At 36.6% G+C, this 23,180-nt stretch overlaps 3 protein-coding genes and 1 long non-coding RNA gene across 7 annotated transcripts in view; 3 read left to right on the top strand and 1 right to left on the bottom strand.

Annotated features, from left to right (window-relative positions):
* Positions 1 to 218: 218 nt before the first annotated feature.
* E2f2 (E2F transcription factor 2) lies at positions 219 to 2,876 on the top strand. The gene is made up of 5 exons (XM_067767938.1): positions 219 to 576; positions 893 to 1,002; positions 1,058 to 1,313; positions 1,396 to 1,759; positions 2,444 to 2,876. Exons 1-5 carry the CDS (start codon positions 406 to 408, stop codon positions 2,551 to 2,553), a joined length of 1,011 nt encoding a protein of 336 aa, XP_067624039.1. The 5' UTR covers positions 219 to 405; the 3' UTR covers positions 2,554 to 2,876.
* Positions 2,877 to 3,142: 266 nt separating this feature from the next.
* On the bottom strand, positions 3,143 to 5,826 carry pths (porthos). The gene is made up of 3 exons (XM_067767937.1): positions 5,189 to 5,826; positions 4,867 to 5,125; positions 3,143 to 4,381 (listed from the first exon to the last, which is right to left on the bottom strand). Exons 1-3 carry the CDS (start codon positions 5,399 to 5,401, stop codon positions 3,312 to 3,314), a joined length of 1,542 nt encoding a protein of 513 aa, XP_067624038.1. The 5' UTR covers positions 5,402 to 5,826; the 3' UTR covers positions 3,143 to 3,311.
* A 9,981-nt stretch (positions 5,827 to 15,807) lies between these two features.
* On the top strand, positions 15,808 to 16,726 carry LOC137242762 (uncharacterized). The gene is made up of 3 exons (XR_010950360.1): positions 15,808 to 15,917; positions 16,459 to 16,537; positions 16,606 to 16,726. It is a non-coding gene; the product is annotated as an uncharacterized lncRNA (long non-coding RNA).
* A 2,288-nt stretch (positions 16,727 to 19,014) lies between these two features.
* The window catches only part of Dap160 (dynamin associated protein 160), a 30,015-nt gene continuing 25,849 nt past the window's right edge, over positions 19,015 to 23,180 (top strand). For all 4 annotated transcript variants that reach the window (XM_067767934.1, XM_067767935.1, XM_067767933.1 and 1 more), the window contains exons 1-2: positions 19,015 to 19,147; positions 19,401 to 20,022. In XM_067767934.1, the coding sequence (XP_067624035.1) occupies positions 19,859 to 20,022 (164 nt within the window). In that variant the 5' untranslated portion in view covers positions 19,015 to 19,147; positions 19,401 to 19,858. The remainder of the gene's footprint in view (positions 19,148 to 19,400; positions 20,023 to 23,180) is intronic.

The following is a 23,180-nucleotide window of genomic DNA, read 5'->3' as shown; positions in this document are numbered from 1 at the left end:
CGAAATTGTAATTATCGCTTTCGGATTATAAAGACGGAGGTCGAGACGCATATTTTGATACCACCTTGTGATAATTTTTGATAAAAATTAGGTGCTGCACCGGCTTGTAAAACGTTACCCTAATGATTTGCTAATAATTAAAATGCACACAGCCCTCTTCAATTATGCAAGCGAGAGTATTATTGTAACTTGAACAAGTGCAATAATAATAATCTATTGTGAATGCAAAGAAGAAGAAGCTGGAATGGCGGCAGTGTTAAAAATTTAGGTGCTCCACTTTTTTATCAACAATATACGCGCTGCGAAGCAATTTATTTCCAGAAAAAAGTGTAAACCTTTTACCAAGGTATCAGCAAGCACAACGCATAAGCAAAAACTTCTTAATTAAGCAATCAAAGCTTAAATATGAAATCTGTGAAAGATGCAGTGAAGAGAAAACGAATGGTGGCGCTCGGCCCAACTACGCCTACCAGGCAAGACCATCAACAGCAGCGCGCTGTCGGATCTCTAGTAGCATTAACCCAAAAATTTGTGCAATTAATGAAACAAAACAATGGACGCATTGATCTCAAATTGGTATGTAAAACTTGGACCAAGGAAAACTACATCAACGCATAGGTAGAATTGTTTGTATGTGTTGTTTGTTAAATGCCAAAGACATTGGGTGGGGTGTTATGAAAAAGGGGAGGTGCACATGACTACATATTTACTATATTTGGCGCTTCAATAACTTTATATCAATCGTAGAAAACGAGTAGTTTAAAAATGATGACGATTGGCGGGCATTAAAAATGTCTATGATGTAATAAAGGGGTTCTTTGCACATACATATGTACAAACATAAAATTACTAAATGTAAATATACGCAATTTACTTTTTTATTGATTACTAGGCAACTCAACTTTTGGATGTACAAAAGCGTAGAATATATGACATAACAAATGTTTTGGAAGGCGTAGGATTAATTGAGAAAACACGACACAGCAGTACCGTACGATGGCGGTAAGTTTGAAACAAATTTTAAGAAGCTCCAAAATATGTTCGTAACTATTTACAGTGGAGCACTAAGCACAAGTACGAGTCGTGAAAGTTTACGCGCATCTCATATGCGCGCCAGACACTTAAAAGCTTTAGAAGCTGATGTTGATCTTCAACTAAGTTACGCTCGTCGTAACCTGAAATATGTGAAGGAGGATTCGGTCAACAATTCATATGCGTATGTGACGCGTGATGATTTACTCTCAGTTTATGGCGATAACGTGGTCTTGGTAATACCCTGTCATGATGAAGAAGTTAAAATAGAGCCAAAACGTGTATGTATTCAATTTTTCTTGTAAATTACATATATAATGCGCGTAGCAAATGCATTACATCTACTTTTTTTCATTATTTTAGAAATCATTATTTGTCTCATTAGACAATGGTGGTAAAATTGATGTGAGGTTAGTAACACGACAAGGCACCTGTCTTGCTACTCCAAAGCCCCCTAAAAGTACAACTACAAGTACAATGTCGTCAATACCAGCCCGCATAGAAACTCCATCACCCTCTTCGTCCAATTGCTCACAAGTGAGCACATCTACAAATAAAGCAACAAATCTAGCAAATCTAGTCACCGATGAACATACCTATTTCTGCAATCCTGATCATAAAAAAGAACAAAATGAATTGGAAAATCAATTAGCAGCACGTATAATATTTAAGAATTCACTAGCAAATCACTCAAAGCGAAGATTTTATCCTGATGACCCCAATTTAGGTGAGTATTTCGTTCTTCATCATGGGATGTTTCATGTCAAATGTGAAGATTTTTATTCGATTGAAATTGGTTAAAATTCGTCTTTGCATTGACCAATTTTGAATTTTGCCTGAGTAATTTTAGAAGACTTACAAAATGATATGTGGAAGATTTCAACCCTTAATGGTATCGTGAAAGGCTTTTTTGGTCCTTTTATTGTGAGGTATTGTTTTAAATATTGGCTAGAAATTTTCACTAGCAGTTCTCTCAGATAAAATACTTGTACAAAAAATTTTAAAATAAAAAAAAGTTAATTGTTCCCTCTTGAAATATGCAAAAATAATCATCTTCGTTCTTCTGCACACAAATTACTTAACTGTCGTCATACAAAACTGTTGCATATTTCAAGGCGGTAAAGTTCTTTTTACTCTAATGGAATTTTTCGGCTAGTCAAAAGAATACTTCTGTAAAGTTTCTATATTTACTCTGATTTTAATTTAAAGTTGGTTTTCTTGCACCCAAAACTGGCCGTTGCGCTGAAATTTCTTAATAATGTCCAAAAAAAAACTTTCAAATATCAAAAAATTGGAGAATATCTTTGTAGAATTTTTAGATTGGTCCGGTTATGTACGGAATTAATCGACATGGAATGACCCCTTAATATAATTTATTTCCATTTTATAATGCATATATTTTATATTACAGAAAATGCACCCCTCGTTCAAATAAATCCTCCGCGTGATGATTATAATTTCGTGCTTACACCAGATGAGGGGGTATGCGAACTTTTTGACATACAGTGCAATACATACTAAAATACGACAGAAGCTTTGTAAACCTTATTGTAACCATTTGATCTTAGATCAGTGAATTGTATGTATAAAATATGACTCATTTGATATGCTTAATATTTTATTATATAACTTTACTACAAGTTGCAAGTTCTCCTTTTTTCAAATTTACCTAGTAAAATTATGTACATTAAATAAACAAAAATTATTTAATTATTATAGAATTTTTTTTTTAGTTAATTCGAAGTGTAACTGCATGTATATTAATAGATTTAAGCAAAAATTTTCATTATAATGTAATTACGAAAAGACTTGTCAAAATTTTAATAAATTCGTTTTTACACCGTAATAAATTGTAGTTATGAAATACTTGTAATACTAGCAGTATTACAAAATCAGGTAGTGTTCCGGTAAAACATTTGGCATCCAAGGACAATGTACGGTCCGAAATATGTGAACTTAAAACATATAAAGCGCATTTCGATTCCTTAATCACTTACGTCGTTTGGAAATATGCGTTTTACTGATGGAGTAACATTACGGTTAATTTGTAACACTTATGAAAGCAACGTGGAGGCGCAGTACAATTTAGCTGCTACAGTAAAATTATAAATAGCAGTGATAATACAAATCATTTATTAATCGCCTTTAAAGGATACATATATACAAATCCAGTTCCTACAACTAGACCTAACAATATAGGAGTATTTAAAATTATTCAATAAATATTTTCTTAAACCAGGCTTCAATCAAATACTAAAAATATTAGTACTTTATAAAATCTACTTTCGTTTCGCTTTCTTCCAGTTTTTCTTTCCACCACCACCACCACCGCCTTTTTGTGATTGCTTCATGCGCTTTCGTGCACCAGTAAATTGTTCTGAATCATCAAAATCATCTGCGCCGCCTCGCTGGAATTTACCTTTCTTACCAACCTTACTATCCTCTAAATCCTTCATTTCTAATTTCGCTGTACGTTGCGCTTCTCCGACTCTCTCTTGCAATGCCATAACTTCATCCTCCTCACATGGATATAACGGCAATTGTTTACCCAACAAATGCTCAATACGTTGATATAATTCAACATCGTATTGTGTTACAAACGTAACAGCTTTTCCAGAGCGGCCGGCACGCGCTGTTCGCCCAACACGATGTATGTAATCTTTACTGTGTGTAGGTATATCAAAATTTAACACAACATCTACATGCGGTATATCAAGGCCACGTGATGCTACATCTGTTGAAATAAGTATTGAACGATTTTTAGCTTTGAATTTATTTAGTGCCGCCAAACGTTTATTTTGTGACATTTGCCCATGTAAGGGAATGGCGGCTAGACCTAAAGCACGTAGCATCAATGCAGTACGTACTGTATTCGCACAGGTACTACAAAAGATCATGAAACTATTACCAGCCAATTCGTTGATAATGTGCACTAAATATACATCTTTGTATTTCACTGGAATAAATATGTAGTATTGTTGTAGTTGTTCTACCGTTTGATACTTGTTAGAGACCTCCACTTTAACTGGATCCTTTAAAGAGGCGCGTTGTAATTTTTTTACTTTCTTGGTCATGGTGGCGCTGAATAGAAATGTACGACGTTCACGTGGCAGAACTTTTAGAATTTTATCAAGTTCCACCTCGAAGTCCATATTCAATATACGATCAGCTTCATCCATTACCAAATATTTAATAGCTTTTAAATTGAAACCTTTCATGTTTTCCAAATGATCAACCAAACGTCCTGGTGTGGCTATAATAATGTGCGGTTTTTTAGCAAGTTGTAGCGCTTGTGAAACCATATCCATGCCACCTACGACTACGCAACATTTTACACCAATCGTGCTACCTGAAAAGAAAAATTTTAAGCTTTTAGAATACTTTCAATTATTGCACATTCGTAACTTTTTTTTATATAAAGCGCTCAGAGGTAGTGACGAAACTAAAATTAATGATTTCATACAAAAATAAATCAAAATAAGGTTTAACATCATTGCATGCTACTGCTTTGTTGGTAAAAGTCTAGAACAGGTGTCGACTGTCAATATGCGTCCAAAAATATTGGGAGAGGTGTCACAGGACGTAATTCTGTGCGGAGATATTAGCAGTTAAAGTTGGCAATTTTCATGTGATTGAATGTTGTCGTACACAGAAATGTTTTCTGCCCAAATTTACTATGGACCCCACTTCCCGTTCCTGAGGAACCCGGGGTAATTTCTTTGTTTTTCTTTTAAATCTGTCCTAGACTTTTACCTCCTTCTTTTGTTGACAGTGCAATAGGAAGGGGAAGAAGCATTGTACCATATACAAGTTTTTTTCATATAATCAACTTACCTAGTGCTTCAAACTGTTCCGAGATTTGAAATGCCAATTCACGTGTAGGTGTCAATACGAGCGCAAAGTATCGCTGTGGGTTTTCTAGTAAAGCATGTAGTATTGGCAAAGCAAATGCGCCCGTTTTACCAGAACCCGTTTCCGCCAAACCAATTATATCTTTACCCTGCAATGCAACAGGTATAGCTTCCTTCTGTATTTTTGAAGGTGCCTTCCATTTCAATTCTTCACATGCTTTGCACAATGTGTCTACCAAACCCTTAATACGAATTAAAAAGTAAAATACAGCTAAAACAAAACTTATTTAAACTTAAACACATACCAGATCCTTCCATGTCGCTGCAGTTTCAATATTTTCAACTGCCACGCCTTCATCACCTGCAGTTTCCGGCTTTTCTTCCACACTTCCATCGTTCTCACCAACGTCTTCATCAGATGATTGTTGGTCTAAGTCCACTCCTTCTTCGTTAACTTCCTGTTCTTCCCCATCAGTAATTGCAATGGAGGAATTTTTGTCCTGCTCTTTAGTACCCATATGTTTTATTTATTTGTAATCAATTAAATAATTGCGTACAAATAATATGTTATCATGTGCTTCGAAGTACAGAACCAAAAACACGTTGTGTGGGTAAAAGATGGAAAATAAAGTGAACGATGCTGACAAACCTAACCTCAAAATCTATGCTGAATTAAGAGGGTTGCATGGGGGTGTTGTAATAGATCATCTTTTTTGCATGTTCACATCACAGTCGTCTTTCGTTTCACTACACACCAGCAATCATCCGGTGGAAAAAATCCTGAGCCAGATAAATAATTTTGCATGTAAATGCAACAACAACGATTTGAGATAAATCCAGATAGAAGTCTGGTTCAATTTGTCAGCCAGATAATTTGTTAATTACTTCTTTTTAGTTTGGCAACGCTGCCTTAAATAAACCTACTCTTTCAAAAATAGATGTCGCTGCTTAGCCTTTCGCCCATTGTTTACTATATAGTTTGGCAGCTTAATTCGAGGTTATGTTGCGAATAGAGTGGAAGGCACTCGCAGGCCGTGAAAATAGGCACTCGAATGGAGTGGAATGAAGAACAGTAGGAAGACCAGAGTTGCATTGGATCAATCATTGCATCAATATTAAAGATAAATTTAGAAAAAATAATTAAATACTTGAGTATAAGCAAACATTTTCTTTCAATTACTGCAATTAAGGTTCCTAGATGATATATATTCCAAAATTATAACATTTTATGTCTGTTTAATAATTTAACTTCAATTTCCCTAAGATTTCCGTAATATGGCCATTAGTGATGTTTGTGAGTGTGTGCAAATTTTGAGCGATCAGCTGTTAGTTGCGCTACTTGGTAAAGTTTACAATGCTTTCGCCGTATGAGTTAAATGAAAACCAGCTGAGACGTCTGCCCATCACATTTCACGTGTGCGAAAATTTCACGACATTTGCTTCTAAAATCTCCAATGATCCAGAGTATTCCAGTGAGAATTGAGCATGAGCAGGAGCTGGATAACGACAATCATGACTCAATTATATGGTTGGCTCATCTCATCAGCTGATTTTATTTTTTTCATTGCATGGTCGATGGGATTGTCATACGGAAATAGAGAATGCAAAACGTAAACAAAGGTTACAAAAACAACCAACAAGCTGTTGTTTTCATTTAAGTTTTTCACGTTGATGTTTTGTTGTTGTAGCGATAAGGTAACTCCCCGAAGGCTTTGGGGAGTGTTATCGATGTGATGGTCCTTTGCCGGATACAGATCCGAAATTGAATTTGCTGCGTGAAAACCTAACTCGATTTCCAATTTTTGTTCTGCGTGGCATTTAGATTTGACGTTTGCATACACATGTTTTACATTATCGCAACGCATACTTATTTCGGTTAGGGCAAGAAATACCGGTTGTTTGCGTGCGCTAAAAAAAACGCAGTGCGGTTTTATTAGGTTGGATTGTTAAACCTTCAGGCCATCCCTCCCTCCCACTAAAGGTTTACGCCGGTCACGTAATCGGCGGCGGCGGTGTGGCCGGCGTGCCGTCAAAGTGATCGGCGTAAACCTCTTAATTGAATGGCAGGACTTCACAGTATCACATTGTCCATAACTAATGAATATGGAAACATACTGATGACGTCAATGGTATGTTTGACGATCTGGAACAATATCATTAATCAGCGGATGAGTATCTGGGAGGATTGTAAAGCGAAATTTAAAAAAAATATTTGGAAAGGTTTTGTTTATATGTATTTAAGGAAATCACCGTTTCGGCCAATGCGGAAAGATCCGTGGTTTTTGCCTCAAAATCTCGCGTATCGTTCAGAAAATTTCGTGAGTAGCTCCTTGCGGAGAGAGGGAGAAATACTTAAAATGGTCACACTTTTGTAGCGTAGTTTAACCGAAGGAGATGGTCTGGGTTAACTCTAATACCCGTCGTCGGTACGATTTCTTTAAATCATTTGTGGCTACATGCTGGTCACGCATAAAGGCGACTTACGGTTGCTATGAATTATCTGCTAATAGTCATGACTCTCGTGGCACAGTTTGAACGATTTCCATCAATGCTGGCTTATTGTTGATCGCGCAAAAGGGTACCTTCAGTTTTTTCGGCTGTCTCTAGGAGCTACAATTCCCGACGTGCGAACAGTAGCAATCCCGACCACCAGTCGCTACCACGCATCCTGGCCCTTATACCATATGCTAGCACAGAAGCCATAGGACTGCGACTTCGAAGTCATACCTTCGTTGACGTGACTTTCCTAGAAGCTCCAGGTGTAGCTCCGCAGACTTTCTGACGGATGCGTTTGTCGCGCAATGCTTCCGAACTACACCAAAAAAATACCTTGAAACGTTAGGGAGTGACTATTAGGCCAAGGATGTCGCCCTCGAAATCATAAGCAGTCTAAGTGGATATCATTGCGTAACACATTGGTGAAAATCGTATAATCCTTGGCGCATCTAAATAGCTTAAGCTTTACAAGGACCGTGGAAAAAAATTTTAAAATGCAGACTAAAATTTGCAGACGTTTGTGTTCGATACATTGACTTCAATAGTCTTCGTTTCTGACCTTATGATCTAACAGCTCATTATGGATGACCGCCTTCAGTTTTCAGACTAATTCGACTATCCCCTACGTTAGGCTAGTAAAACACACGGTCATTTGTTCGACTGTCTTGAGAAAGCTTTTACTTCACCACTTTGAGTATTCTTGCGAAGGACAAAGCCTAACCTGGTTAAAAAATGTGCCTACGTATTCACATTTGTAACAGGAGCCGCCCCGTGTTGGTCATATTTAAACATGTTTGATAGGCTATATCCAATGTGATTCACTACAAAGGACAAAAGACTATAGCCAGGTCGTCAACTTTAGGAAATGTCAAACTGGGAGACTGGTGTTGAATGATGAAGTATGAAAATAAAAATTAAGATTTCAGACGCTCTGTTATAGTTCAGCAAATAAAGTGATTTTTCAAACCCCTCCCATACGTGTTGAAGATATATTCAACTTAAGTGTGAGCTGAGAATCATTTCAAAGGAGAATTTAAACCACTGGAGCCTACTAAAGAATTTTGCATCTCTGATTTCGCTTGTTCTTTCAGCCAATCGGGATATAAAACTGGATACCTATTATAATCTCACGGTTTTATAAAAATAATAATTTATTTGAAATTATATTAACCGATACAGAAACAGTTTAAATTATTGGTAAGAAAAAATCTTCGACTAAAAAAATATGACAAAACATTTTTTTCTTCGTAAACTTAAATTACATAGATTGCTGCAATTTCAACACCCCTTCTCAATCATGTAATCTTAGCTTACAACATAAATTATTAAATGTACTTGTATTTAAAGGTTTTGTAAATAAATCTGCTAACTGGTCTTCGGTATTGATTGCAGTCAGTTTTATCATGCCCTTTGCAATCATGTCTCGTAGAAAATAATTTTTTATGTCAATATGTTTTGTGCGTTTAATTTCAAAAGTGTTTGCCATTCCAATGCATCCGTTATTATCTTCAAATATTTCTATTGCTTGATCTGTGATTTGTTTTAGGTCATTCAATAAACCATGTAACCATACTGCTTCAGTTACTGCCGCACTCAATGCTATGTATTCTGATTCGCTAGAAGAAAGCGCAAAGGTCGGTTGTTTCTTATTTGACAAAGAAACCGTACATCCATATACTTGAAATACAAAACCGCTCACTGATTTCCGATCAGTCACATCACTTCCCCAATCTGCATTAGCGAAACCAATAAGAGGCTTGTTAAGAGTTTCCTTGAATATCAACTTCTTTCTTTTGGTGCCTTTGAGATACCTCAAAACTCCTCTCCTTAGGCATTGCCAATGCTCTTCACTTGCATTCTGCTGATATCTTCCATTCCAAATTTTCTCAATACTTTATCAATACTAGCTTCTTGTGATAAAGTAATATGATCACCAAAATTCTCAATTTTAATTCCCAGAAAATATTACAAATCACCACAATCCGACATTTCAAATTTTTCATTCAAAGTCTTTTTCAACCAGTTAATAGAAGCAATCGGCTTACCAGCAATAAGGAGGTCATCGACATACATTGTTACAATTAAGAAATCCCTATTACAAATTTTAGTGTATAAACAATAATCATGATTTGAACTTTTGAATCCTATACTTAACAAATGTTTATTGAATTTTTGGTTGCAGCATCGTGGTGCTTGTTTTAACCCATACAAAGATTTACGTAGTTTGCACACTTTGTCTGGTTCTGCTTCAATACCTTCTGGAATAGCCATATAAATATCTTCTTGCAATTCACCATGTAAAAATGCTGTTTTTACATCTAGTTGGTGAAACAACAAATGCTCATGTACACCAACTGCTAGCACAACTCTAATTGTTGTAAGTTTGGCTACTGGAGCATATGTTTTATTGTAATCAATTCCTTCTTTTTGCAAGAAACCTTTCGCTACGAGACGAGCCTTGTAACGAGTTCGATTGCCATTCCCATATTCTTTTACTCGGAAAATCCTTTTACTTTTAAGTGGCTTAACATCCTTCGGAAGAGATACTATGTCCCAGATATTATTTTTGTACATAGATTCCAATTCCTCATCAACAGTTTTCATCCAATAACTCACATCACTTTTACTTTCAATTTCTTTATATGTTTCAGGATAATCTGTAGGAGTATAGGCAGCCGAAGTGGCTCTATACCCAATAAAATAATCAGCTTACGTGAAGTTCGGTGCTCTCGTTCACTACGCCTAAGATTATGCTCATTTGGAACATCGTTATTCTCTGAAGGAATTTCTTCATCATCATTCTCATTTACAACGTCATTAAAAGTATTTGTTTCATTTTCCTGCTCTGTTTCTTGCTGCTGTGGGTTTTGTTGTTGTTGTTGTATCATCTCTTCGCTGGAAATTTCTCTGCGTACACAATCAGAAACACCATCTGCCATGAGAACCTCATCATCTTTTTCCCCTTCTTGCTCGTAGTAGCGTTTAATACGTACTTCTTTATTATCAGCTTTGTTAAATACTTCCTCTTTAAACAGGAAAACTGATTCATCGAATACGACATCTCGTGCAATTAATATCTTCTGACATTGTATGTCCCACAGTCTATACCCATTAGCAACATAACCAATCATTACTGTCGTACAGCTCTTCGAATCTAACTTCTTCCTCTTCTGATTGGGTTTCCATACGAATGCCTTACAACCAAATATACGCAATTAACTTACATCTGGCTTTACACCATACCACATCTCAGCTGGTGTAATGAAACTATCCAACGACATTGTTGGACTACTATTTATGATATATACACCTATATATACCGCTTCACACCACATTCGCTTTGGAACGTTAGATTCAATCAATATTGATCTAACTTTTTCCAACAAAGTCCTATTAAATCGCTCGGCAACTCCTTTTTGCTGATGCGAATAGGCAGCCGTTGATTCCACTTGAATCACCTTCTTTTTGTACCAACCTCCTTAATCATTGGAAAAATATTCCCTACCTTGATCAACAGTTAATTTCGATATAGAGGTTCCAAATTTAGCAGTTACCACAGCTTCATATTGCTTCAACAATTCAAAAACATTGGACTTCTTTTTAATATTATAGACGAATACAAAATGCATATAATCGTCTATAAACGAAACAAAGCACTTTGATCCATCCCATGCAACAGGATCAAATGGTCCACATACGTCAGAGTGGATCCTTTCAAGTGGTCGTTTAGCTCGAACACGATGTCCATTGAAAGAACCTCGAGAATGTTTAGCTTCAACACAAACATGGGAAAAATTAAATTTTTCTCTATTTACTTCTAACCCATTTGCTTGGTAATTAAATCATCAAATGCTTGTTGGCCAATGTGACCAAATCGTTTATGCCAAAGTTTAACCTTATCCTGATTATACATTAATGCTGACGGCCGTTCATCGTCACAAGAAGAAGTAGAAGACCGCTTAACCTCATACAACCAATTCCGTAGATGTGCAGCTGCTAAGAGTTCTCCATTCTTTAAAATATTTGCCTTGCTTTTGCAAAATACTACATCAACACCGGCATTTGTAAGTGTTTGAACTGACAACCAATTGTCCCTTAACTCTGGCACATACAGGACATCTTGCATAATAAACTCTACTCCTTTATAACTCAACCCACTGATTTGCCCTGAATATCTAGCAATTAGAGTCTGATTATCTTTAACTACATCAATGAGAACAATGTTATCCAATTTAATTAGATTTTTATAATACCATTTCTCATTAGCATTTCATCATTTAAAATATCAGTGCCAGACGCTTATTTTGATAGAGTTCTTGAACATACATTCTGGCCGAAACATTCAGTTGTGCATTTGTTTACAAAAAAACCTAACGCCGCAGGAACTTCAAAAAACTCAAAAATCCCTGCGGAAACAGTGAAAAAATAACCATCACGTACCAAAATGTTCGTGGCCTAAGATCGAAATTAAGTACCTTTTATCTGAATAGTTTTATTTTTACTTCTCAAGTTATAGCTTTTACTGAAACCTGGTTAAAAGCTGATAATTTTAACACTGAACTCTTTTCACGTAAATATGTAGTTTATCGGCGTGATCGTGAATGTAGAGCAGGTGGTGTCCTTATTGCTGTTGACTAGACGCTTCCATCTGAGTTGCTGCTATTGGACACCACAAATGACATTGAATTTATAGCAGTAAAGCTTGCCTTGCACAATTTTAGTTTGTTTATCTGCTGCTCATATATACCGCCACGATCGGATATACACGTTTATACATGTCTCAGCACTGTTATTTGTAGTTTGTACTCGCAATTGCGAGACAAAGACCGCCTAGTAGTTCTTGGTGATTTCAATTTATCATCAGTAAATTGGATCAATACCATCGACTCAAATTTTATGACTCCCACTACTCAGCACGAGTTTTTAAATAGCCTGCTAGATACATCTCTTCTTCAAATTAATAATATTTTAAATTCCAAAAGGAAAATCTTAGACTTAGTTTTTACAGATGACTCTGCGGGTATTACTCTAACCCGAACTCCCCCATTGTCCCTTCCTGAAGACCCTCTTCATCCTGCGCTTGAGATAGTACTGGATGTGCTCAATAATTTGATTTCTGCCCATGACTGGTCGAGTCTTTATGCGTGTACAGACGTTGAAACAGCGACTTCCTTGCTTTATAGTTCTCTTGATGCTTTCTTTGAAAGCTGTGTCCCTCTTCGTTATTCCAGTACCACCACGGGTAGACCACCTTGGTTCTCAAAGCAACTATTAAGACTTGATAATATTAAATCTAGACTCTATAAGCGTTTCAAAAGATCTGGTAAAGCTATTGATTTATCTAAATATTTAGTGGCGCGCTCCAATTTTCATCGTCTTAACAAGCAGTGTTATAAAGGTTACCTATCATGTTGCAAATTCCAATTTACTAATAATCCGAAACGTTTCTACAGATTTGTTAATTCCAAAAGGAAAACTTCTGGTTTCCCATCTACTTTTATTTATGGGTGCAAAACCGCAAATTCAAAAATATTCAAATGACTGATCACAGTATCGTCTTCCCTCATGCGGAGCGTTGCTAGCTGCTTCCGCACCAACAGCTGGCTCACAATTGATTTTCGTGCAAAACTAATTTGGAGATTATCCCACATTTCTTTAGTCGTTGTCTTTTCGCGAACATAGCCCAAACAACCCTTATGAATAAATCCAACTAACAAGTCTTTGTCCTTCTTAAAAAATTCTGCCTTCGCCGCTTCTTCATTTGGAGGAGAGTCCGTTGAAACTTCGCCCAAACAAAGAGCATCAAAATATATTTCGACACGGAATCGCCAGTCGTCGAAACCAGTACCATTAAACTGAAGTATCCCGTGATCTTTTAATTCGCCCATAACCTATTATAATCTCACGGTTTTATAATAATAATAATTTATTTGAAATTATATTAACCGATACAGAAACAGTTTAAATTATTGGTAAGAAAAAATCTTCGACTGAAAAAATATGACAAAACATTTTTTTCTTCATAAACTTAAATTACATAGATTGCTACAATTTCAACAGTACCTTTTACGGGTAACGTGCTTTTTTAACAACTTGAGGACAATTTGAAAATATGTTCGACTTGGGTAATTTTATTTAAATTTATTGTTCTTTATTAATTTTTTGAAAAAAATTATGCGAAGTGAGCAATTAAATTTATTACATAACATTTCCTTTAGTGTTTTGTTTTAATAACTTAGTGAATTCGGTGATACGAAATCCGTGTAAAGCTGGCACTGAAATCGCCTGTTTTCTCAAATAACTTTTGAACGGTTAGAAAGTGTTATGCGGCAGTTACTCATGAACGTACGTACCAAAAACGTGTCAGCTGACACGACCTATCTTATGAGATTACAATGCAAACGAAAACTTACCGACTTGCAACGCCCGTACGTACGTAGCCCGGAACGTAGAAAACAAAACAATTTGGATTTTTTCCGTAAGAACGTGTCAGCTGATCGCTCTCTCACTAGACAGAGTTGCCTAGTAAACTTTTGTGCGCCAATTTTTAACCGTTTGCAATTTTATGCAAAAACACCTAATTAAAGTTTGATAAATTGTGAAAATAATTCGAAATAATTATGTAAAAGTGCTGAAGAATGCGGCAGTTACTCACGAACGTACGTACCAAAAACGTGTCAGCTGACACGACCTATCTTATGAGTGTGCAATGTAAACGAAAACTCACCGACGTGCAGCGCCCGTACGTGCGTAGCCCGGAACGTAGAAATCAAAACAATTTTAATTTTTTCCGTAAGAACGTGTCAGCTGATCGCTCTCTCACTAGACAGAGTTGCCTATTAAACATTTTGTGTGCTATGTTTGGACCAATTGCAGTTAATATACAAAAAGGTGTCAGGGGTGGGTGTTCCCCGCGTTGGGCTGACAGGCCGGTTTCTTCCCCGCAAAAATTAGATGGACCGTTCGTATGTGTGCCCATATAATACAAATCTATTATTGCCGACATGAATTCACACTGTACGGTTTCTACCTGAATTGAAATTTTGCTCGATTGGAGACCGCCACAAGACCATGCGAAAATAAGTCCATGGCTCTATAAAAATACTTAACGGTCTAACATACAAAATTTGCACTTCTTCACTGCCTCTAATTAATTTAAGACAACTTCACAACTCTCTACTTATTCACGCTTTGCTTCTTCGCAATGAGCATTTGGAAAATTTATGGTTATTTGCGGAGCTTATGAGAATATACTGCGCACTCTTTGCAATAAACTGCTGCCTGAATTCGAATCATCTGTTGACTGCTGATCGGTTTTAAGTTCTGCAATTTTGAAAGTTGTACCCGGTAGCTCAACATGTTCGCCTGGACGCTCTATGGTATTCATAGAATCTTCAATTACTTTGAGTACCCTTAGATATAGAAATGACTGACGAAAAATTAGTTTAGAAAGACTTAAATGGTCATCTTTTAATACATAAAAATCACCATAATCAAGGCGCGCCGAATCTTCGGTAACAATGCGTAAGGGAATGTTGAATGTTGTTAGCATTGTGGGTGCACCTTCAGCGATGGTTACAACCTTAACATTACGGAAACATGTTTGTAGGCAAGCATAAAACGATCATGCAATGCAAGTAATTTTGGTGCTCCTTGTGCTTTGCATGGAAGGCATCTATGTATTTTGTTTGTTCTGCGTAATCCGCCCACATCATTGCAGTGCATTTAACGGACTATCATTATTGGGCTCACCTGGTAGCGACTGTATGGAAAGCAGGATTGTGCGTACATCAGATAATGCCGACCATTGTCCTTCAGTATATCCAAACATATGCATCCAGCTAGGTCTGCGTTCAGATGGAAGCATGGCGTACCAGATTGCGTTTGACGACTCTGAAGCTTTTTGTCATTGTAAATTTTACCAAGTGGCGCAACTAACAGCTGATCGGTGAAAATTCGCACATTCACACGCACAGTTCTCGACTCAGTTTCAAAACAAAACTTTAGATTATTTAATTCAAATTTTCAAGTGAGATAATACTTACAAATTTATGTATACAGAATATATATGGCATTTTTGTTGTTATTAAAACAATATTTTTATTTATATTAAATTTTTTTAATTTCTAATTTTTTTTTTAACTTTGAAAAATCTCCGAACACCATTCCTTCATTATATGACATTCGACTGCCTAGTCCACTGCCTTCCACTCTATTCGCAACATAACCTCTACTTAAGCTGCCAAACTATATAGTAAACAATGCTTCTTGTTTTCTTTATTTGGTTTGTTTTGATCACATGCTGAAATGTCAAAATGACGGCGGACAACAAAACAAACAGAACTTAACGAAAGATATAGCTTTTGATAGGGTTGCCGGACGTAGCATAAAGACTTGTATAGAGACAGATTGCAGCAACAAAAAATTGGTACGTTTTTTAAAATAATAAATTTAAAATATAAATTTTTGTGGTTCCGGCAAACAAGGAAGTTCCGGCAAGGAAGACGAGGATAAGAGTTCCAGGGCAGCAGATTGAAGGTGAGCAGAGTTAGATAGCTTAGTGAAGTAGGAGTATGTGCGTACATATGTATATACATATATGAGTACATATAGGTAAATGTAGGGCTAATAGTAATTTTATAACAATTTCTTTTGCTTAAATGGGGGTAATCGGTAATTTTTCTTGTACATAAATTTTTTTTTATAGTTTTGTTGCGGTTCTAAGCGAAATTTTTGCGCAAAAATCAAAATAATTTTACCCAAAATTAAAATCTTGATGCCTGTAGATTCAAATTGTGCTGCTTATGATAGTTTTTTTTTAAATTTGAATTTTTTATCTCCTGAAAATTTATTGTCCATCTAATTTAATAGCTCAATAAATTAATTATTTGCTAAATTAAAAGCTCTGGTAGATTAGTTAAATGAAATAAACAGGGATCCTGTATATAGAACGTTGGGAATAATTGGCTTAAATTTTTGATATGCGCACATATCGGTACATACATATATACGCACGTAGGAAGTTACTTACTGTAATTCACGAAATCCTGTAATTTTAAATAAATCCTGTATGTCATAGGAAAGGGGATTAGTGGCGATTCAGGAAGAGTGACTGGAGTGAGAATTGTGGTGTTGTAAAGCGAACAGTGCGGCGACCTGTAAGTCCCAAAATAAATATTTTTTTTGGAGTTAATCGGTTTTGTGATAAAATCTTATTGTTTTATAGTGTGCCCGGAAATTTTGGCGTGGAGGTACTAGGCACAACTCGCCGTAAGTCGTTATTTCTAACTTGCCTTTTTTATATATATACGTATGTCCAATTACATAATTTTTATGCACCCGATGAGCCCAAAAACAAATTAGAGGACCTAGAAAAGACGTCCCGTTAAATATATATGTGGTTACATATACATTATTTTTCAATGCTCTAAGGCAGGAGAATACCGTTAATGGTATGCTTCGTGATTTTTGCCAGAAACCCAAAGCGATCTTTGTTTTAACAATCTTTCTGAGCACCTATTTTGTTTTGCGGTGTGCCTTCGACACAGAGATCAAAATTTGAATTTCTCGACATATACCATTTTGCTATAATAGCCAATGTCCAAGTCAAAAATTAATATTTTTATGCATATCCGGTTTCGCCGTGAGACTCCAATATAAGGCACAAAGGCCAATAAGAAGCAGCACAAAATCACCCAAGAAGTTGGTTTCGGATTTTACGTATATTTATAATATCTTTATGCATATATATTTCTTGTAGTTTTTAGTTTTTTTGTGTTTTTACGTTTTTTTTTGTTGCGTACACGCATGCACACACGCATATACCAAAAAATTATTAAAATTTTTCTAAATTTTCGTGATATACATATTTTTGGTACAATCAAGATTTTTTTTTGTACATTTTGTACACACCCTATTGAGGTTATGGTAACGAACCATAAGCTTTTTATATTTGTTTTATAGTGTACGGGTTGTTGGACTTGCCAATTAAAGTTTAGCCATCTGCGTGTTTGCAAGCGAGCAAAGCAGTCACATTAGAGTGACCAAATTTCTTATTTTTTGTTAACCTGAAATTAATTGTTAAGAAAATTATTGTGATTATGTTAGGTGTATAGTATCGTTGTCCTCTATATGATAAGCGGTTCTGCCCGCAAGGAACGTTGATATCGAACACTTTTTTTTGAGAAATTCTTAAAATTTCATACATATCTACATACATAGGCATGGGTAAAACCAACTAAGAGAGCTCGATTAGGTAGGATCCCTTACCCTTAACCTAGTAAATTTTAAAAGTCATTTTTATATGTTCTTGTTGTTTTTATTGAATGATCGGCAGGACGTTTCATCATAGTCAAAAATTTTTAGCCTAAATAATAAGATTAGTTTTTATTATGATTCATTGTAATTCTTTTTATGATTTCAATATAGTTTGAGTTTGTTGTTAAGAGTTAAAATGCGGAGTTAAACACTTTTTGGGCGGGAGGTGAAGATGGCGTGATAGAGAGGTAAGTGAAGGGGACGGAGCATGGCTAGAGGGAGACCGCTGAAGTTAGGGTACATGAAACGAGCGGTCCAAGGTAGGGCGGACTTCCTGAGGTGAGAGGTGTGTGAGGCTGATAGGATGGATGATGAGAGGAATAAATATGCGTCCGTACGGCTCCTTGGTGGTAGGGTTGAGGACCACTGCCCCCTTATACTGAGCTAGTCCGGGAACCCAAGGAGCCAGACAATACGTGTACGTGACAAAGGCCTAATGATTGTTTAAATCTTTGTTGAAATATCCTAAAATTATTATATAAAATTGGAGGTTAAGCATAAATGAACTAGAAATTGTTATTCAGTATTTGTTTCAGCCATTTGCACCATGAAAAATTGTAATTCCAAAAGTTGATGTTTGCATAAGCATGCATGCAAACTGGTGAATGGCAACAGTGCTTTGCTGTAAACAAAACACACACAAATATGTTATGTACATGTATACAGACGCACACATTTATTCCTACGGGCTTGAGGGTTCGGTCAAACGTGTTTCGTATGACAAACGTCCGTACGTACGGCACACGTCGGTGGGTAACTGCCGCATTAAATTTACCAAAAGGATTTTTATAACTGGCAGTGATGCACATCCCCTGATACCCTTTCGACCATATTGGACCAATTATCGAAATTAACAATAAATGGCCTAGATATTTTTAAAAGAGTAGAAATATAGTAACGCGATGAACGCCGCCGCCGTTTCCGCCACGACGATATTTTTGTCATTCGGCGGCGGGGTGCGAAAAATATTCAAAATCGGCGGTGGCAGCGGCGTTTATCGGCGGCGTATATCTCTACTACCCTCAAGTTCCATGAAGAGCTTGGGGTCGCCAGAACCTTGTCTGTTAGTGAAACGGGATTCGCCGCTCGAAGGTGATGTTGACAATTGGGTAGGAGAAGCTATATATTGCGCTACACAACCCCTTGAACCCCAAGTTTTTGACGTGGTTCGTGTCTGTTTTGAAAATTAAATTATTTCATAAATGAATTTTAACACCTGTCATATGCATGTCATTTCCCTTTACTTTTCATAGCCACTGTACATCATATTCGATATCACATTTTTGCCGATAAGTTCTAGTCGATTATTTACGTTTGGCATCTCCGTTCGCATTCGATTTATTGATTTGGTGTGACGTTTGCTGAATTCGCGAAAAAGTGGAAAAGATTTAATTTTTTGTCCAAAAATTGATGCAAAATTCAAGCAATAAACTTGAAGTAATAAAGTAAAAGTATGTGAGAATTGTTCAACAATAATTTGGTGATCTAAAAATGGATTTTTTCCAAACGAAATCATTTTGTCGCACAAAATAGTGATACTTTCTATATGTACATAATATATTATGTATGTCAGCGAAATAACAAAACGCATTATAATTTCAAGGAAATATGTACAGATTCTAAAAACAATTAGTTTGAAATTAGCAATTAATTTTTCTTATTAAAGCTTTGAGTAAAAATTAATTGATTTTTTCGCATTCATAGATTTGCAATCCTCCCCTCTGCATTCGTATCAGCAGCAGCAGCATACAATTCTATGTATACAATATAGGAGGGGGCAGGTATTCGAGTGATATACAAATGATAAGGCGACGGGAGTAAAAGAGGGCTACAAGGAATACACACGATAACATAATCAAAAGAAAGTCAAGCACAACCCAAAGAGCAGTGAATTAAAATTATTTTAGACTGGATAATTAGACTAGTAAACTTTCTGTTAAAAATACAAAAGAGAATAACCATAGTCACAGTTGACTTGGGCAGAGCTTCATATTTCTATTATATTGAGCCGGTGACTAGCATCTTAATATAGCGTATACCAGCTTCGCGCATAGCGCTAACGCCGTCCTTCGGTCATTGCTATTATCCCGACATACATACATATTTGGCGAAAGTAGAACAAATACCTTAATAAAAAATAAAACCAATAAAGTGCATTCGCAATGAATCCTACTACAGATCCGTGGGTTATCACCCAAAGAGAAAAGTTGAAATATCATGAACAGTTTAAAGCACTACAACCGCAGGGTGGTTTCGTGACTGGTGCACAGGCGAAAGGTTTCTTTTTGCAGTCACAATTGCCACCACTTATCTTGGGACAAATATGGTGAGTCATCCTATTTTTATCTTACGGAAATAAATATCTTATATGCATACAGTGGCGTATAGGGGAGGGAAGGTTTCAAGCGGCCGTGACACAACATTATTTTTTTTTGTAGCGACAAAGACATTCCGCGATAGTTTTGGTCAGTTTTATCGATGTTTATGATCCTACTTATCTTGTATGTTGCGGAAATAACACCATTAAGGTGCCAGCCCGACTATTAGGGAAACCCCAAAGTTGACGCTTCTTGGTGAAGAATAAACAGGATTCGCCACGGGTAGGTGAAGTTAACAACAGTATTGGGAAGCTAGAAATTGCGCTGACAACTTAAAACGATTTCACTAATCAGACTCTTGAATCTCTGCCTGAGTGCTTGTAGAGTGTATCTCAATAAGAAGTTGCTTAACAAAGTTATAAAAAAGCCAGTAATAATGTAGTTAGAAGTGCCATTGCAAAGGCAATAACCAAAGCTTTGAGGAGCACATTATTAGCTGTATTCGCTAATGAATACCAATTTTTTGTTATATTTATATTAAACAAATTTTCCTGGTGGCTGCCGTGGTGTGATGGTAGCGTGCTCCGCCTAACACGGACGATCCTGGGCTCACGCCCCGGGCAAAGAAACATCAAAATAAAATTTTAGAAACAAGTTTTTCTAAGCGGGGTCTCCCCTCGGCAGTGTTTGGCAAGCGCTCCAAGTATATTTCTGATATGAAAAGCTCTCAGTGAAAACTCATCTGCCTTGCAGATGCCGTTAGGAGTCGGCATAAAACATGTAGGTCTCCACCCACCAGGTTAGGTTAGGTTGAACTGGCCGGTCCATGAATAAGGCCGTAGTGTTACCAGAAGTTTGTTTTAACGACCAAACTGAAAAACCCTATCAAAAACCAGGACCTATGTTATAAAATAACTCCGTCCTCTTGGCAATTACTAGAAGCTTCCTAGTATTTAAGCGACTTGCTGCTTTTAGATCTGACAGCTGTATCACTCCTAATAGCTGGAGTCTTAGCCTGGCAAGCGCAGGGCAAGAGCACAGAACGTGCTCGAACGTTTACTCCTCCAGCCCGCACTTCCTACATCTGCAATCACTGACAAAGCCTAATTTAAAGACATGTGACGCCAGAAGGCCTTGTCCAGTCAGAATACCCCACATGAGTCTACAGTCCTCTCTTTTTAATGATAGAAGCAACTTTGTTAGTCTAAGGTTGTAAGACCTGCACATAATCTTCGACACTTTACAGCCCCGCACTTGAACCCACGCCTTTCCTGCTTGGTCGATCATGTGCACCTCTCGCCTTCGCTTAATTTCGCCCATTCTAATTGGTACGTCTACAAAGCAAGCTATTATTATTATTTTATTTATTACGGCCAAAAAAGCCTAATTCATTGTATAGTCCAATTTAAAAAATTCATAATTGTTTCTTAAAACTATTTCATTAAAAAGAAATGAGTTAATTAATTGTTTAACTAGTATTATATATTTAAATTTTTACAATATAGAAATAGTTTTTCTTTAAACTTAACAACGTTTTCACAGTCTTTTATCTCTGCTGGTAGTTCGTTATACATTTTATAGCCTACGTATTCTAAGGTTTTTATGGTGAACTCGGTTCTCAATTTGAGCAGTCTTAAATTTCTGCTACTCCTAGTTCCATAGTTATGGATCTCATGATTGTACTGTATCCTATCACTCAGATAATTTGGTAACATTCCCTGTGTTATGTAATGTATAAACTTCAAAGAGTAATAACAGATTAATTGTTTAATACTAAGCCAATTTAACATAGGAAGCATAATACTTTTTGATGTTCTATAAGAGCAATTTAGTATCAAACGCATTGCTTTGTTTTGCTGTATTTGGAGCTTATTAATTAACGTATCATTTGTTACTAGTAGTAATGTTGGGCAGTAAATAAAATGTGGTTCTACAATTGATCTATATACTAATATTTTGTGATGTTGGCTAATATGCTTACATGTTCGATACATAAATCCTATTTTCTGTGCAATTTTCTTCTCTAAATGAATTATATGTTCTGTGAAACTTAGTTTCTCATCAATTATTACACCTAGGTACTTCATTTGATCTACTCTTTCAATTGCATTGGTTTTTATTTTCAGACTAGATTGGATTAAGTTATTATGGTTCTTGTTAAATATCATATACTTAGTTTTATCAATATTAAGTTTTAGCTTTCTACTGCACAGCCACTTATATAAATTGTTTAACTCTTCTTGTATTTTCATGACAGCGCAATCTACATTTTTGTTACTAATGCTAACTAATGCATCATCCGCAAAAAGACTTATTTTACAATTTCTCAAGCAAGTTTTTATATCATTGATGTAAATTATAAACAATATCGGAGCAAGTACTGAGCCTTGTGCCAGCCCAATGTTAACATCAACAACCAATGAAACTGCGTCTCCAATTACCGTCCTCTGCTTTCTGTTACTCAGGTAACTACGAAACAATTCCAAAGCTTTTCCCTTGATCCCAATTTTATCCATTAACTTCAGCAATTCATTTCGATCGATTGTTTCAAACGCCCTCTTTAAGTCTTAGAAGCAAGATACTACTACCTTTTTATCAGCAACAGCCTCTTTCCACTCTGCAATTACCATGTTCAATGCTGTTTCGCAGGAGTGGCATTTCCTGAAGCCTGATTGCTCTGGTATGATTATATTATGATCGTCTAGGTATGCTACTAGTTGCTTTTTCACCACTGTTTCCATAATTTTTTCATCAATAGGTAGGGTATTAATCGGACGCAGCTCGTCAGGTTTGTTACATAACTGCCACAAGGGCAACACCTGAAGGTGAGTTGAGATTGTTGTAGGAGTGATGGACAGGGACTGAAGACTTAGTGACGGACGATGTCAGGAAATAGGGGACTCCACTCGGATGACGGAGCCATAGTGGAGTCCAAGGCCGTTCACTCTTTTGTGAACAGAAGGGGTGGGAAGGCTCCACACCTGACAAGGACTAGTCATTTATTCCGCTTTTTCTCTCCTATCTCTTCCTTTTTTTTTGCACAAACACGCACATCTAGGCATGAACCCTTTTTGCTATGTAACTGTGGGAAGGAGACGTTGCAAGAACCGCGCCCCTAAGCCGACGAGCCTCAGCCGGGCTACAGCCATGCCGAGCCGCCACTCCT

Source organism: Eurosta solidaginis, chromosome 2, assembly GCF_040869045.1.
Source record: "Eurosta solidaginis isolate ZX-2024a chromosome 2, ASM4086904v1, whole genome shotgun sequence".
NCBI lineage: Eukaryota > Metazoa > Arthropoda > Insecta > Diptera > Tephritidae > Eurosta > Eurosta solidaginis.
The sequence above is the reverse complement of the archived record's forward strand: the minus strand, read 5'-3'. Positions and strand labels throughout refer to the sequence as shown.